We start from the raw sequence: 16,521 nt of genomic DNA on the forward strand, positions 1-16,521 counted from the left end.
CCCTAAAGATTATGCTCTCTTCTCCCCAACAGTTATTGCTGCCACTGGAAGCAAGCTCTTTCCCTGCCATTTCACAGGCAGGCAACAAAGCCCGTGTTACACAAACATAGCCAGGGAATCTTGCCTCAAGTTAGTCATTGTTGGTGGTAACTAAATGAATGCCCCATTGCCTTTATTTGCATTAATCTGTCGTTCAGCTGGTACCACCGTAACAGCCACCACGATGAATGAAACGACCGTTTGGGGACTGCAGGTTCGGATGCCGTGTGCCCTCACATCGCTGCCCAGGGCGTGCCAGCAGCTTTTCCCCAAGCAACCGCTCTCGAGAGCAGCCCTCTTCCAGGATAACCATAGCGGTACGAGCGTTGGCCTGAGCATTGCATTACAGGGCCAATACTTTAGAATATTTAGATCATTTGCCAGTGTTCCTTCTTGACAGCCTGCAAGAAACCAATATCCTTCTTAAGCCCCTTCTGCACTGACTGACTCTGTAGGAACTTGTATGCCCTAAATCCTTCCATGGTGGGGTGGTTAACTATAAATTAGCAGGATACAGGTATCAGTGACAGATTAGAGATAAGATCTCTGGAGCAATGTTGGGGGAGGGGATCTTGAGGCCAGCAGAAAGGGCACAGTAGTAATCAGGGAGGGAGATGATGAGAGTCACTACATGACTCTTGTCTTGTGAGACTGGATAGGAAAACCAGCATCCCCCAACATCTGCATTTCTCAGTCAGGTGGTGATAGATACAGGCAACTTACTACTAGGAAAATTTAACAGGTACACCTGTATTTACGTAAGCAGCAGAAACTAGCCCCCAAACCAAGAAAATTCTGAAAGTCCTCATGTTACTTTCAAGTCATTTGCAAAGACTAAGCTGTAACCCATTAAGGTGGCCACTTCCCCTTCAGACATAACAGATGTTCCCTCCTTATTTAGCTACTGTCCACAGCCATTTAATTTGTTTCAAGATGCTGGGCCTTTCTCTTCTCCCCCTACCAGTGGATGAAAACACTGTTCATTGCCAGCTAATGGGTACAGCTTTTGCATTTTGTAACCGCACAAGGAAGCTGTATCAGCAGAGAAAATGCTGCTGGGGCAAGCTAGCAAACCTCAGCCTTACATGCTGAGTAGGTATTTACTCCCAACGAGGAAAATGTCAGTGGGAAAGGTGGCCCAGGATTGGCCTTTGCAATCTTGTAAATGCCACACAAGCTGCAAAGGGAACCTCTCACCTCATTTGTCTTGTTCCCCACCCAACTCAAGGATACTCTCATCTTCTAAAAAGCTAATCAAAACAATTTCTTGCTAGAAACAAGAACTACCAGCCCTTCTTCTCTTCATTCTATAACTGAAAAAGTATTTTTTACAATTGCCAATGCTCTCATTTTCATCTTAAAACTTCTCCTGTTTGACTTCTTACTCAGTGCGACTCTCAAAATGCTGTGGCTGAAGTTTCTAAGTAGGCAGATCCCTAGTCCCGTGTTGTTGTTGCCCTTGACATATCAGTCAGCATCAACGTGCTCAGCCATGACCTTCCTCAGAGATCTTCATCTCTGTCCTCATCTTCAGATAACTGTTGGACTCAAATTCCTCTCTAGGACCACTGGTTTTGAGGTGGCTAATGTTGCTTCCCTGTGTTCCTAGGACTGCCTGTGTCCATCCATTGCAGTTTTCTCTTCGCAGTCAAACTGAACAGCTTTCAGACAGTAGCTGGGATTTTCTTTTATGTTTGAATAACATCCAGCATATTGGAACATTGTTCCCAACTTAGTGCTTCTAGGTGATACAGCAATCATAACATCATTATAATAACAATACTACTACTACTATCATCATGGAGAACAAGGATCACACATTCCAGTGGCTACTGTTTCATCAATTCTAGGTTTCCAAGCTAGGTTTATTTGTTTAATCTGTTTTCCCAAAGAAATTAGATAGGAGCTGAGGGAACGAACCAATTACTGAAAAAGGGAAAGGTGGAGAGCAGGTTTTGTAAATTCAGCTGCATTTCAGGGTTGGTCCTATGAGCTGGAGTTTGTCTCTCATTTAAACTATCTTCCTATGTGGAAAATAAAAAATAAATCTGGAAGTTTTCATTCTTTCTTAAGTTTCTGTTTCAGCTGTCGGTGTTTTCCATGCCCCTTCACACTGTCTCTCTTTGCTTTTCTCCATTTCAAGTTTGGCGTATAAAAGAGAAAACATCATGCAAATTTTTACAAGATTGTACAGTCCCTTGACCAGCTCCAGTGGGTGAATGAATGAGGTGGGCAATATATAACACCAATGCTATTTTTAATTCCCCAACATCTGTTCAGTATCAATAAGTATCACTACTATTGTGGTCTAACACATGAATGGCAGTACCATGTCTCTTCTCAAGAGAAAGTATTTTTAATAGTAGCAACACTAAAATTAAAAGTATGTATGTATGTATGTATAGTTAAGCATGTTTACAAAAAGCTTACTTTTATGAGGCCCAACAGCTAATACAAAACCAGGCAAAGTCAGGACATGGGCTGGTGGTTGTTGCGTACACAGCTGGCAGCTGCTGCCACTGCCGTAACTCCCGAATTCCCAGTAGGGAAGTAAGAAAGGCGTCTGTGGGGGATCTGTTGGCTAGAGATGACAGACAGTTTGCAGTCTCATGCTTCCTGGAGGCTACGACAATTTCACAGAAAACATACATTTCGAGAGGAATGGCATAACCATAACTGCCCCGTGCTGTTTTGTAAGTTACTGTCATGTGTTATTACTACTACTTTTAAGACTACAGTTGGGGTATTTCCACCGTGGTGGTTTCCCATGCCAGCGGCGGCCTTTGACCGCTCTCCCACCACCTCTCCTTCTCACGGCTCCCCGCTGCCCGGAGCGGCACCGAGCCGGGGCCCCGGGCTCTCCGTCGGGCCAGGCCTCGGCAGCCGCTGCCAGGCAGCCCCCCCCGGCAGGGAAGCCCCGGGATTTGGGCAGGGGTGCTGTGAAACGCAGCCGGGCGGGGTAGCGCTCATCCCGGGCGCCGCGCCTGCCCCTTACGACGGGCCCTTTACTCCCGACGCGGCCCAGCCCGGGCGGGGGGCGCCCGGGCCGCGACCCGCCGGCCGGGGAAGACGGAGGGGCTTCGGCCCCGGGCCCTTCCCGCCCGCCTCAGACATCGCCGGGCCAAGCCGCCGCCCCGGCCGCGGGAGATTCCGGCCCCTCACGGCAGCCCGAGCGGGGCCGGGGCGCAGCCGAGAGCTCGGCCGCGCCCTCCCGCGGCGCCAGCGGCCGGCGGCTGCGGCCTCCGCGGGGCCTGCAGCCGTGAGGGGGCCGCGCCGCCCGGGCTCCTTTGCAGGGGCATGGCACCCCCGGACACGCAAAATCCCGGATGCCAGAGGCTGGGGTGGCTGTGCCCGCCTTGAAATCCGGAGGGGCAGGCAGCCCGCGTGTGCTCAAGGCAGCCAGCTCAGTATTTACTGCCGTGAGGCTGCCCGTAACTGGGCAACCAGTGTGGGGTGGCAGCTCAGGATAAAGCACCCAAGGTGGGCGCGCCCACTCGGCTAAAGCCCGGCTTGCCAAGGCTGCGCTGTCCAGCTGAGGTAGGCGAAAGGCATCCCCGCCGGCGGCAGCACGAGCAGCATGTTCGGAGGGGTTTGTGTTTGCTTCTCATGGAGCGATTCATTAAGCCCGGGGCAGGAAGCATATATTCCTTCTCAAAGGAAGCCAAAATTTTGCGCACGCACACGCACATGAACACCACTGCCCTGCGAGGCAACTGCCTGAGTTTGCTTAAGATGTCAAAGCAGCAGTACAAAGAGATAAGCTTGGACGATGTCAGCACTGATCCCTAAGCCTCATCTGATCCAGCTCGAAACCTTAAATTAGAACTACTCAGTTTCTTCCCTTCCAAAGCCAGCTTTTGCAGATTTGCTCCCCATAAACAATCATTTCAGTTATCATTCAGGGGACCTATAATGAGTGCCATGAAATAGGCAACTATATTTGTTCACATTAGTAGACCATCTAGCTACAACTCTGGTTACAGTTTGCTTAAGGTTCATTTCCTAAAATGTTCAACTCGGGCATGAACACTATGTAGCTATTACAGCATTGATCTGTGAGGTCCTTACCTATTTTTGAAAACATATCAGACTAACAAATGACATCACTCGAAACCCTGCAGGAGATTCTTGTGTCCTTTCATCAGACCAGTTTCAACAGCCACTGTAGAAGCCCACACAGAAAACAAGCCCCCAGAGTTACTGCCTGAGCTGAGATAAAGTTGTGACTGCCTCAAGCAGAGTGCTGTGAGTACCAATAAAGGCAGTCATAGCCTTACTGCTTCCTAGCCCTCTCACTTTTCCTGGCTAATATCTAAATGCTAAATTGTATTATCTCTGGCCAGGATATGTGTTTGTACAAATGCTGTTGAAGCCCTTGTTTTGATACCTAGACATTGCTAAAGTGTAAATAACCAACAAGAGATGGAATTCTAAATGAACAAAACTATTCCTGTATGACTCAAAATTGTTAGGGAAAAGGATAAATAAAAGGGATTAACATATTTATAAATATGTGTATATGTGTGTGTGTAGTTATATCTAGAAAGATCACACTTTTTGTCAAACAAGGAATTAATCTCATTCATCCCGCTCTCCCCCAACCTCTAATCTTACCCAGGTGGTCAAGAACAAGCACTGAATAAAGGCTGCCTCAAAAACTTCAGTAAACTCTACAAAAGCAAACAACAGAGAATGTTTAATTTCTTCCTAAGGTATTTACAGATACGATGGGGGGGGGGGGAGGAAGGAAGAGGATTGCAGATATGATGATGTTTCTGATTTGGGAGGTCCTGTTCAGAAATTATTCTGATTATATCCAATATAGGTCTATGAGGAGGAGAACCTGCTGACTAGAAAGAAGTTTGAGTTTCTTGCAGCTGAGCCAGCTAGTCCATCTTGCCACCTTCCCCTGTGGATGGGGGATTTTAATGGCTTTGATTCTGAATCCTTTGTGGTCTCTACACTGTGAAGCTACATAAGCACAGATTACAAACTCTGTAATTAACTTACAGATACAGTAAAACTATCTATTATGGTAGCATCACTATGAAACTTGCCTTTATGTCTCTTTTCCTTCATGCACTTGTGCTATGTGGCCCCAGTAGCTTCTTTGCATAAGTGCCTGACACAAACCGTAATGACTGGTGAGGTGTACTTCTGTAACCCTGATTCTCCTTTTCAAGTTATTTTATGTCAGACAGTGGGATGGGAGTTACAGGGGTGTTTGTAGCTGTCACTCTAGCACTATGTTCCTTTTTTAGAAAGCTTTTATGTAACAAAGTTGCTGTAACAGTACATTTTCCGTGTTTGAAAACAGATACTTGATGAACGTGGGAGCTAAAACCTCCAGTTACTCAACAGTGATTTAAGCACTGGAGCAGAAAAATGTCCTTTGGTGAGCATGCAGTCTTCGGCTGCAGCCTTCCTTCCACTGTGGGGGGAAAGAGAGAAACCATCCCACCTAAAAGCTGATGTCCACAGACCCCTTACCCGGCAGAGACCCGGCGGGGTAGAGCAGCTCACGTGCAGCACAGTGTAAATGTGACCACATAGCTTTGGAACCACTTTGCGTCTATTGCTGCATTTACAGAATACCACACCTGAGCTCAGATACTCCCCGAGACAAACCGGTGATGGCTTTGAATTGGGAATGACCTGCTGACACACAGGCAGAACACTGGGGTGTCATCTGGCTCTGTGCTTGTGTCACACTGACCGTGCTGAAAAATCCCTCTCTGATTTTAAAGGGAACAAAACAGCTCGGTCAGATTGTGCAGGAAGCAGCAAGGTGCATCCCAGTAATCAGGTAAAAACTGTTCACTACTGGATCCGCTGTCTGTATTAGAACAAACCCCTATTTTTGTATATGGCAACTGCTGTACTAACGCATATAGGCTACCAGCAGTTAATGTTCTCTTCTATGGCACATTTAAAATAGTGCTCTGACATTCCTGACCAACTCTAAATAGGCTAGCCACAAGCTGGCATTTCAGTGGCTTCTGTGAAGTGCTTTAGGTTGCATGAATTCAAATTGAACATACCAGGATTTTTACTTGTTTCATTGATCAGGTTGAGTGCAATGGGAAGACAGTCATCAGAAAGGCAACAAGTTACTGACAGACATCTGGCAGGCAATAAAAAGTAATGAATCCACTCCCTCACTTTTCCTTTCACCCTTTTCTGTTTAGATTAACAGAATCTGTATGGGAAAAAAAAAAAACAGGTGTCTTTTGCCATGAAATCATATGTAGGGACATATAGGTCCATATGGGCTATACTTTAATGCAAACTTTTCCATCCCATTAATAAGACCCCCATTGTTAACAATAACTCATCTCCCTGATTGCAACAACTGAGAAAACATTCTATCGATAGAAAATACTATTGAAGTGTTGTTGTGGGTTTTCTTCAATTCATAGTTTTATCCTTGAAAACAAACTACTTGGAAAAGCAACTAATGGTGTTCAGCATTTGAGAGTTATGTTAGAAGCTGTTTGTACCCAGAGAGGATGGGGAAAAGAAAGATGGGAAAGAAGTTAAATTCACTAGGATATGATACGGAATGAAAAAACTTTTCCCAGAGTTTCGTAATAATCTTTCTGGAGTAACAAAACTTTAATTTGCATCATCAAAAGAAGCAGTAAGAGGAAGAGGTCTGAGTAGACAAGAGGTGTAAGAAATTAAGCCAAGTCTGAGAACTAGCATTTGACCAGGCCTTGTCTCTAAAATGGACACACAACTTCAAAAAATTTCCCAAATTCTCACTATTGTATACAAGTGAAGGAAAGTAAGAGGAATATTTTTCTCAGTTCTTATTTATATTGATCAAGAATACAAGGCAAAAATACAACTAAGGCCAAACTTTATTTTCTTTTGGTAGAAAGAAAAATTAAGCAGTCTCATAATTAAGCATTTTCTAGGTTTCTTCTGCAGCAGAACCTTCACCAAGCCTCATTAAACTGATAGTCTTACTCAGTGCATCTTATTTTCAAGTAAACCAAAAATACCAAATAAGATTACAAGTGGCTATTTGGAATATCTCTTCTGGCCATGGCACCTAAATGCCCATTACAGGGGGATAACAGCCACTGCTATTTTTACTCACCCACTTCTTAAACTGTATCAGTTTGTGGTACCAAACCTTTTTCCAGTTGCTACCCCACTTACTTTTTCACTTTGCACTATCTCAAATATCAGTGAAACTACTGTATTTTTGTCAGTTCCACAACTCAAATCTTGTATGCTGGCATACTTCAGAATGCATACCTACTTCAGAAATTGCTGTCCTAACCCAAATAATGTTGAATTATTATACATTTGAAGGTCAGTACAACATACACATACATCTTCACGCTACACTTGCCTGCTAGGCAAATGCAGTATTACAGTATTGATGTTACTTGCACTTAGGTAAAAGCAAAACTCTATGATTGCAAAGCAATATATTTTGAAAGGTATTGTGAATTACACATACACACATTCCTTCTGTAGTCTCATACTAGCTGTATGTATACACAATTTAAGCAATGGAATGGTTTTTAGCTTGTTCTTTGTACAGGACACTTGCTACATGCCCTAAGAGTCAGTTATCTGAAAAAAAACAAAACAAAAACAAAACAAAAAATGCATAACAGTGCTTTAATATTAATTTGTTAAAATCCAAAACAGCCTTACGGTAGCTGCTAGGTAGTTACCAGTCTCTTCCAAAGACACACAGTAATAAAGAAAAAATTCTAATCTTAAGCAGCATTTGAGAAAACAACTTAATGTAGCTGCCACTTAGTGGCAGCAATCATTTAGGCATTTTTGGTATTGATACATCCCTTTATCATACAATTTGTGCATTAATCAAAGAAAATGTAGGCCCCAATCCAGCAAATACTTGCATGTGTGCAAATGCTTTTCTTCCACGTGGAATATTTCAAGTTAAGACTCATCAGATGAGCAAAATTAAGAACTTGCATAAATCTTTACAGGAGGGGAATTCTTAGTGCTTAAAACTTAACTGTATTACTTCATAGGACTAAGATCCAATTCTAGACCTAGAGAACATAGGAAACACTTCTATAAAGAACAGACATGTTACTTTAAATGCTTTCAAAGCTAACAAGAGCCTCTAGAAATTTGTGTGCCCTCTCTCCAAACACTTTAATCCTACTTTGAGCATCGTGGGTCCAGTCTTATTGCCCTAGCTCCTGGCTACTGCATGAAGAATCAATAAAGTGCTTGTCAAAAATTCTGTAGCTGTGGAATAAAATCAAATTTAAGTACCTTCAGAATGTTTTCAGATTTATAAACTATTAATCAAGGGGTGATGTCTGATCCCCAGCATGTTTTACCGAATCGATAACAAATACTATGTTTTTCATTCTGAAGATAACTTAGAATTCTGCTAGGACTGGGTATATTTCACCTTTGTCCAAGCGAAGTCATCCTCTGCCTCCAGGGGAAAAGCTTAACTGGATTTAATTTCACTGTAAATGTTGATGCTTGATCGAAATGTGATGCTCATGCAATTTCACAAGCACCAGCATTCAATGTGACAGTTTTGTTTAATCAAACATGAGGCACCAGTATTGTTTACAGTATATCCACTCTGAATTGTGTTCATAATTTGCTCCCAAATGCACTATAATCCTGAGAGGTCTTGCTTGCCCTTTGACCTTTCCTTTGTTTTGATGTGTTTTGTTCCTCTTGAATAAAGTATCTTTGATATTAGCTTTGATAGAAATTCTACTGATCTTCGTGGTATCTTCTCATCAGCACACTTCTGAATATTTAAATTACTAAACTTTCTCTTTAGATAGATACATATATATATATTAAATTTTTTGCTAGCTTTCAGATAATCTATGAGAACTGGCTTAGACTGTATGCTCTCTGTAGAGAACTTCTGTATGCTCCCCACACAAACACAATAATGGTTTGAAATATTTAGCCATGTATATGATGATTTTTTTTTTTTTTTAAAGGCTTCGGTGTTGCTTGTATTTATCTTCCAGTCAGCTACAGGATAATAGCAACAGCAAACACATTGACAATGCAGTTCATTGTTCGGTTTTCCCATCTCACTGTGCAGGTTCCTAGAAAAGAATATTACAAAATAAAAATAGAATTTCAGTGTCTTTACTACCTTCACTTTATTGCAGTGTAAATTATGTGAAATTAGTATGAATAATTCAGCTGTGATTTAAGGTAAGTACTATTATGTCATCTTGGCTATAAATAGACTAAACTCCTCAAAATATTTTTATTAACTTGTACATTGTTTATTACCTAGCATGAGTCTTGTATGCTCAAGACAGTTTCCAGGAAAACAAAATTTCAGTATCTCTCTTTAAAAGCTGGACTTGCAAAAATCCTTGAAAATTTCATACTGAAATTGGCAAAACAGTCAGACAAGAAATCAGAAAAAAGACTGGATCAAATACATTCTAGTGTATTTACTTTCTGTAATTTTTCCTATTCTATTGTATCAATGTATCAATGCCTTACAAGCCAAGGTACTTGTTTACTCAACTTCATTTTATGATTTTATTTTTTTTTAACCTTGGTTGACTTTCTGATGCCATCTCTATTTTAAAGTTATATCTTGGTGCCCTCTTCTAAAAAGACCTTTCTGTGTCTGTAACAGACATAAGTTTATTTTAATCTTTTTTCCCCATGATACTCTGAACCTGGGAAAAAAATGCATTTAGAACTAGTTTAGAAGCAATAAAATGCATCCAGAGCCTGGCTGACAGTCAAGCAACTGAAACACATACTGTTAGTCAAACTATTTCTATTTTTTTACCAGGTTCTGTTCTCCTCCAAAGTAGCACTGTCCCTTACAGCAGACAGGCAAATATGTTTAGGACTACTCACTTGCATTTACTGCGAGCAACATTTTACTGCCCCTTCAACCGATCTATGGTTACCGATTAAATGCTTTGACTCTTGTTTCAGAATGAAGGCATTTCTATTCCTGCTTCTGATAATTTACAAAGCAATTGCTCAATGCAGGCACTGACCACTAACAAAACAATTCTGGGAACGTAAACAAGCATCTAGTGCTGGAAGCTACTGCTTCTACGAACACTCTTGAAAACATTCAACCTAACTATTACAACTGAACAATAAGTAACATTTCTTTTACTACAGATTTTTGAGTGAGGAAACTTACCATCAGTTGTGGTATCCCAGAAGCACGAGCTTGCTGTGTGAAGACCAGCTCCACTCCTCTGCATGACTGCACAGGTTACTGCAAGATCACAGAAGGGTTTGGGTTGGAAGGGGCCTTAAAGGTCACCTAGTTCCAACCCCCCTGCCACGGGCAGGGACACCTCCCACCAGACCAGGTTGCTCAAAGCCCTGTCCAGCCTGGCCTTGAACCCTTCCAGGGAGGGGGCAGCCACAGCTGCTCTGGGAAACCTGTGCCAGTGCCCCACACTGGAAAGAATTTCTTCCTTACATCTAATCTAAATATACCCTCTTTCAGTTTAAAACTGTTACCCCTCGTCTTATCCCTACACCCCTGGACAAAGTGTCCCTCCCCACCTTCCCTGTAGCCCCCTTTAAGCACTGGAAGGCCACTATCCAGTCTCCCCGGAGCCTTCTCTTCTCCAGGCAGAACAACCCCAACTCTCTCAGCCTGTCCTCACAAGGGAGGTGCTCCAGCCCCCTGATCTCCTTTGTGGCCTCCTCTGGACCTGCTCAATCAGGTCCATGTCCTTCTTATGTTGGGGGCCCCAGAGCTGGACACAGGACCGCAGCTGGGGGTATCACAAGAGCAGAGCAGAGGGAGAGAATCCCCTCCCTCGACCTGCTGGCCACACTTCCCTTAATGCAGCCCAGGACATGGTTGGCTTTCTGGGCTGCAAGTGCACATTGCTGGCTCATAGTAAGTTTTCCATCCACCGACACCCACAAGTCCTCCTCAGGGCTGCTCTCCATCAACTCATCACCTAGCCTGTATTTGTGCTTGGGATAAGATACAGTCATAAAATCAAGGAATTAATTATTAAAGCAGAAGAGCTGAATCATTTAGCTCTTCTGAACTCAAGCCTGCATTATGTTTTCAAATGGCTGGCAGGTGGCATTCATCTAAGTCAAAACCTTTTTTGACAACCCCCTTGCCCCTAGTATTCTCCTCAAGAACTTGGTATTCATCTCACAATTATTTTTACTCGCATAAAGACAATGGCTTTAACAAAATGCTTGCTAATAGGATTATGGTTTTTATCTTTTAAACTACTTGGATATGGCTTGTGTCATGTGCACCTCAGAACAGGACTGCTGTATCTGTGAGGACAGCACCTGCAAAAGTCACACCTAATTAGTTGTTTTCCAAAAGTACTGATTGACTGCTCTCTGAAACCACTCTCTAGTAAGGTGCAGCATTTCTAGACTGATGTGCAGTGGTCATAAAACCAGTGACAATCTGAATCCAAGACTTTCAAAACAGAACAGAACACTTGCTATTTATTACATCATTATTTATTACATCAACACTCCACAAAGGACCAAAGTAGCTTAAACTTCTACTTATTTCCATTTCCCTCCCACAGATATGCATATAAATATAATGGAACACGACTTAGCATATGGGACTAAAGTCTTTCAAATGTCTGTATTTACAGGAAGCTTAATCCTACTGAAAATTTTATTTAAGATAAGCAACTATTTCTTGAACTGATACCAAAATGTTGATATAACTGTTCTGGGGTCGCTTAAGTCTGGAAAGACTGTGTAATGTGTCATGTTCTGTGCCAAGTGTTGCTAGTATGCTTAGCTCAGGTGAAACTGCCACGGTTTTACCACAGGTATTACTAAAAATCTGTGTAACGCAAGAGTTCAGGTATCTGCTCTACTTTGTTTACAGTTTAAAGCTTTCTATTGAAAATAGCACTGCATTCAAATTAACCTTTCAGTATTTATTTATTGTGATTCTATGTGGTAGAAGTATGACTGCTTGTACTTACCGATATACTTATATGTTTTTCCGAGTTTTACCAGATGTGTCAGAGACTGTTCTACTATAGCAGCAGTCCACTGGTTGACTTTGTTGTGATTATAATCTGCCTTGCCTAAAACACTTTCTATGCACTAAAATAAAGAGAAAAAAAAAAGTTACAGTAGACATATGTCAAAATGTAGAGGTTTAAAATTTCTCACATAACCTGAGGAATTTTATCTGGCAATTGGATTACTTTAAATCACATGAACTCATCAGGTATCAGTTGCTGAATGGGAAGTAAAATGGACCTTCGTTGAAACTTATTTTTATTACATATTTACCACATTATTACATGGAGAAAAATGAGGCTCCTGAATATTTCTTGTAGGAAAGACCTTAGCTGTATGCTTTAAGAACCAAGTTAAGTGAATGGATCTGTTTACCAGTGAATATACTAACACATCCCACCATTCCTAATGACTGTCTACTCCAGCTTGGCTTTCAGAAGCTACTGTAATGGAAATGGTACTAATCAAATAAATAACGTCAGCTTGGTCTGGCTAACCTTTCAGAGCCTGCAAGCAATATACCAAAATCTTCAGAGCTAGAGTGACAACACTGACATGCATACCCCAGCTTAGAAGATGAGGAAGACATGAGAGTGAAAGATACTCAAGGGTCATATCTTGCAGCACAAGAAATATCTGAACTGCTTGAAAATTGCATGTTCTCCTGAAGCTACAGACTGGCCAACCCTTGCTTACATTTAAAATTAAAAGAAAGCCTTCTCTATAACTGTAACTCTTAAACTGCATTCTCTGCTCCTAAGAAATACAGAATTATTCAGTGCTGATGGATACTTCTTAAAATTGAGAAATTTGGTTAAGAAAGGCACACCTGGAAAAGGTAAGTAAAATAAAACTATGTTCTTCTCTGATTCAGTAAGGTGAATCCCACACACTAACCACCCACTAACAGACTGTGTAAGAGACTTGTGCCCTAGATCTTAAAAAGCCCAATTAGTTCTAAACACAGTGTATAAAGCTGGACAAAGGACTCAGTGGAAACAAACATTCACAAAACTGAATAGGAGACAGAAGAGGGACAACAAGATCCCTCAGGGATTTTGGTCCTTCCAGAAACGTACCCAGTGCTAGAGCTCCTCTGCTCTGGTTAAGCTTTCAATCACAGGCAGAAACACTTGGCTTTACTCCCAGTTTCTGGAGACTCTGTCATACTGTATTTGGCCTTTCAAGGCATGGACAGTTACAGAAAGGGTTGAATTGTTATCTAACATCCAGGAATGTGCTGTTGTGTACTGGAGCAGTTCTAAAAGTGCAGCCCTTTCCCTTCCTGCCAGGGCAGGTAGGGAAGGACCCGTAGAGCCCCTCTAGGAATTCCTTTATCAAAATGGGATTTCCCTGCAAAACCTGACAGCATCCATATGCCACAGGCTCTTCATTAATCACTTTCCAGTTACTAGGCATTTAATTTAGACCATCAGGCCACTCACTTTCAGCCCACTCTTTTTGTATAAAAATTGTTTTTCAAAAGCATTGCTAGAATAATGAGCTCACATCATCCAACCTCCTGCTCAAGCCAAGGCTAACTTCCAAGTTTGATCATGTTGCTTGAGGCCTTGTCAAGTTTTAAAAACGTCTATGGATGGCGACTCCACGATCTCTCCCTGTGCCCTCTCTAGTGATTAACTACTTTCTAGCTGGATAAAGGGGGAAAAAAAAAAAATTAAAAAAATTGGAGTGAGTTTCCCTTGCAACCTGTGACTGCTGCCCTTCATCTTTCTGCTGTAATCCGAATTCTGGCCCTCTCTTCTTTCATCTACCTTCTCCTCTTTAGGTAGCTGAGGACAGCAATTTTTAGATGCAAGTTAAAACAGCTCCAAAAGAAACTCCATCTTTATTTGATATAAATTATACTTTCATATAAGACTGAATTTATCTGGGATGGCCAATGAAAGTAACTGCTTTCACTACAGTGCAAGGTAAGGTGAAGAATTTATTTGAAACACAGCTGTTAGCTAAAACCTACCTCCTTAACTATGTTGTGGGCCTCATCAGCATTGAAGATCATCTGTAATAAAAATTATTATTATTTCTGATAGAAAAGGAAACAAATGATACAGTTTTACTCTAAGTAACACATAATGATCAGGTCCCGTGTCTGGTTATTTGTACGGTATAATCTGTTAATATAATTCTAAAATTTTACTTATTTCCCCAGCACCATACATAAGTTATTTAGCATTGTTTTGCTAGTCACATTTGAGCGAGTCCAAAAAGCTCGGGCCTTGGTGAGCTTGGAAACAGGTTGAATTTAGACTTTATGTAAAGATTAAATTCCACCAGTGTCTATGCTTGTCATATGAATATTCTCTATGACAAAAAGCTAAATGGCAAATCCTTACCTCTGGGCCTCAGTTGGGGTTTTTACTGTAGTCGCAGATTTACTAACCCATGGGCTGCCCTTTGCTGCTAAACACTAACACAAGATTTCACAACCCTACTACCAAAAAGACTGTTTTCCACAGTCATTAGCTTACCCAACTAACTTCCTCAAGCGCAGAAAAAGCTTGCAAGTTTTAACATCTCCTATTTTCTGCTTATTCCTACTCTCCAGCATTTAGCTTGGCTTCCAAAGGAAACACAGCACAGGCCATTGTGCCATCTGCCTCTTCATAGCCATCAATTTCAAACACTTGGGCAAGAACAGAAACCTCAAGGACAATGTTTCTACGAGTTGGGTTTGTTTTGGGTTTTTTTTGTTTGTTTTTTTTTGTTTGTTTGTTTTGTTTTGTTTTTTTTTTTTTTAATGAAAACTAGTGGCTAGAGATCCGAAATCAGGCCCCCTGGGGAGGCAAAGGCTCCTCAGTTTTGGCTGACAGGTATCAGCCCGCAGCGCAGACCGGGCCCAGCACTTACGGTTTTGATTTTATTTTTCCAGGAGCGGTATCAAGAAAAATGGCCGCAGACTGACAGCACCGCAGCGGGCGGCAGCACCCCCGGCACGGCTCCCACTCTCCCCCCCCAGGGAATTCCAGCTCCCAGAGCGGCGCCCGGCCGGTAACAGCCCGGCGGGCAGCGCCGGCCCCCGCCTGCCCCGGGACATCCCGTTCCCCGCCGCGGGTGCCCGACGGGCGGGGAGCGGGAGGCCGCGGCGCCCAGCACAGCCCCCCCCGCACAACCGCAGCCTGCAGCCCGCCCGGGGGACGGGGGCCGCGGCCCCGGGCAGCGCTGCCCGCCCGCCGGGCTCTCCCTCCCGCTCCCCGCCCGGCCCCTACCTCGTCGTTGTGGGGGTGAAACTCCTCCATGGCCCCGGCGCGGGCGGCGGCTGTTCCGGCAGCGGCTGCGAGTCCTGCGCGGCTCCGCCTCCGCCGCGCCGGGCCGGGCCCGGCCGGGCCGGGCCGGGCGGGGCCTCCTGCGGCAGCGGGCGGCGCTGGGGTGACCCGGCTGGCGCTCGCCCCGGGCTGGAGGGGCGGGGAGCGGTGGCCGGGTCGCCCGGGCCGGCGGGTGCCTGGAGCCGGGCATGCCGGGCCGCAAAGGCGGGGAGTGTCGGCCGGGCTGGCCGGGAGCCGCCCCCGGCGCTCGGGGCTGGCCAAGGCGGCCGCTGCGGCGGCGGCGGCGGCGGCGGGGCCGCCTCTCGGAGCCGTTTGGCGGCGCTCGGCAGCGCCGGGTGCTGCCGCCGGGCCTGTGCAGCCCCGCACAAAAAAGCGGGGAAGTGTTTATTTGTGACTTTATTGCTATATGTATGCCCTTCGCTGGGCATAGAGAATTCATACAGGAGCGGCTCCGGCAGAGGAGCAGTAATACCCCTGCCCTCTCTCCCTCCTCCCCCTCCCTTTTTTCCTCTCTGTTTCTGAAGGAATTTATGCCAATTATCTGACACGAAGTTGCCATTATAAGTTAATAATTGCGAATTACGACTTCAGATTCTTTTAATTCCACGTTATTATAAAGAATTGAGACTGAGTTTTATTTGACTCCATAAGTACATCTGATCTTTCTTCTATCTCTCTGAAGTTGCCTGGGAAACAGGGAAGACACGGTACAGAACAATGCAGAATTTGCAAATGGTGAGGTTTTTTGTTTTGTTTTGCTTTTCTATTTTGGGAGAAGGTCTTGTGGAGATTCCCACCTTGTGATACCTGTTATTTCCAAAGCAGGCTGAAAATGAGAGAGAGCACCAAGGCTGCCCCGCTCCCAGTTTCGGTCCTGGTGACGTATGTTTGGACAGATCCATGCTTACCTTACAAAAGGGTCTCTCATTCAGTCTTAATTGTACACTCATTGGAAATACATGAAAGTACAGGAGGAAGCAAAGCTAAACATTTTTATATTGCCTTGCTCTCAAACTAGCTTTCATGTTTAATGTTTGCTAATGGATATAGTAGAAGACTGAACATGAAGACTGAATCTTTTTAAGAGCAGATCTTTGTGAGCAAGCGCAGATGGATGTAGTCATAGGAGAACACATGAAACAAAATCTCCTTCGGTATAAAGTTTTTTGTATTGCGACCTCTGCAGTATTTT

The 16,521-nt window shown here is 43.6% G+C and overlaps 1 protein-coding gene across 1 annotated transcript; it reads right to left on the minus strand.

Annotated features, from left to right (window-relative positions):
* Window positions 1-6,884: 6,884 nt before the first annotated feature.
* On the minus strand, window positions 6,885-15,547 carry DYNLT3 (dynein light chain Tctex-type 3). Its single transcript, XM_042788934.1, has 5 exons — window positions 15,273-15,547; window positions 14,024-14,065; window positions 12,000-12,123; window positions 10,202-10,279; window positions 6,885-9,122 (listed from the first exon to the last, which is right to left on the minus strand). Exons 1-5 carry the CDS (start codon window positions 15,300-15,302, stop codon window positions 9,046-9,048), a joined length of 351 nt encoding a protein of 116 aa, XP_042644868.1. The 5' UTR covers window positions 15,303-15,547; the 3' UTR covers window positions 6,885-9,045.
* Window positions 15,548-16,521: the final 974 nt, after the last annotated feature.

The sequence above is a fragment of the Tyto alba genome, unplaced genomic scaffold (genome assembly GCF_018691265.1).
Source record: "Tyto alba isolate M040663 unplaced genomic scaffold, T.alba_DEE_v4.0 Super-Scaffold_14, whole genome shotgun sequence".
In the NCBI taxonomy this organism is placed as follows: domain Eukaryota; kingdom Metazoa; phylum Chordata; class Aves; order Strigiformes; family Tytonidae; genus Tyto; species Tyto alba.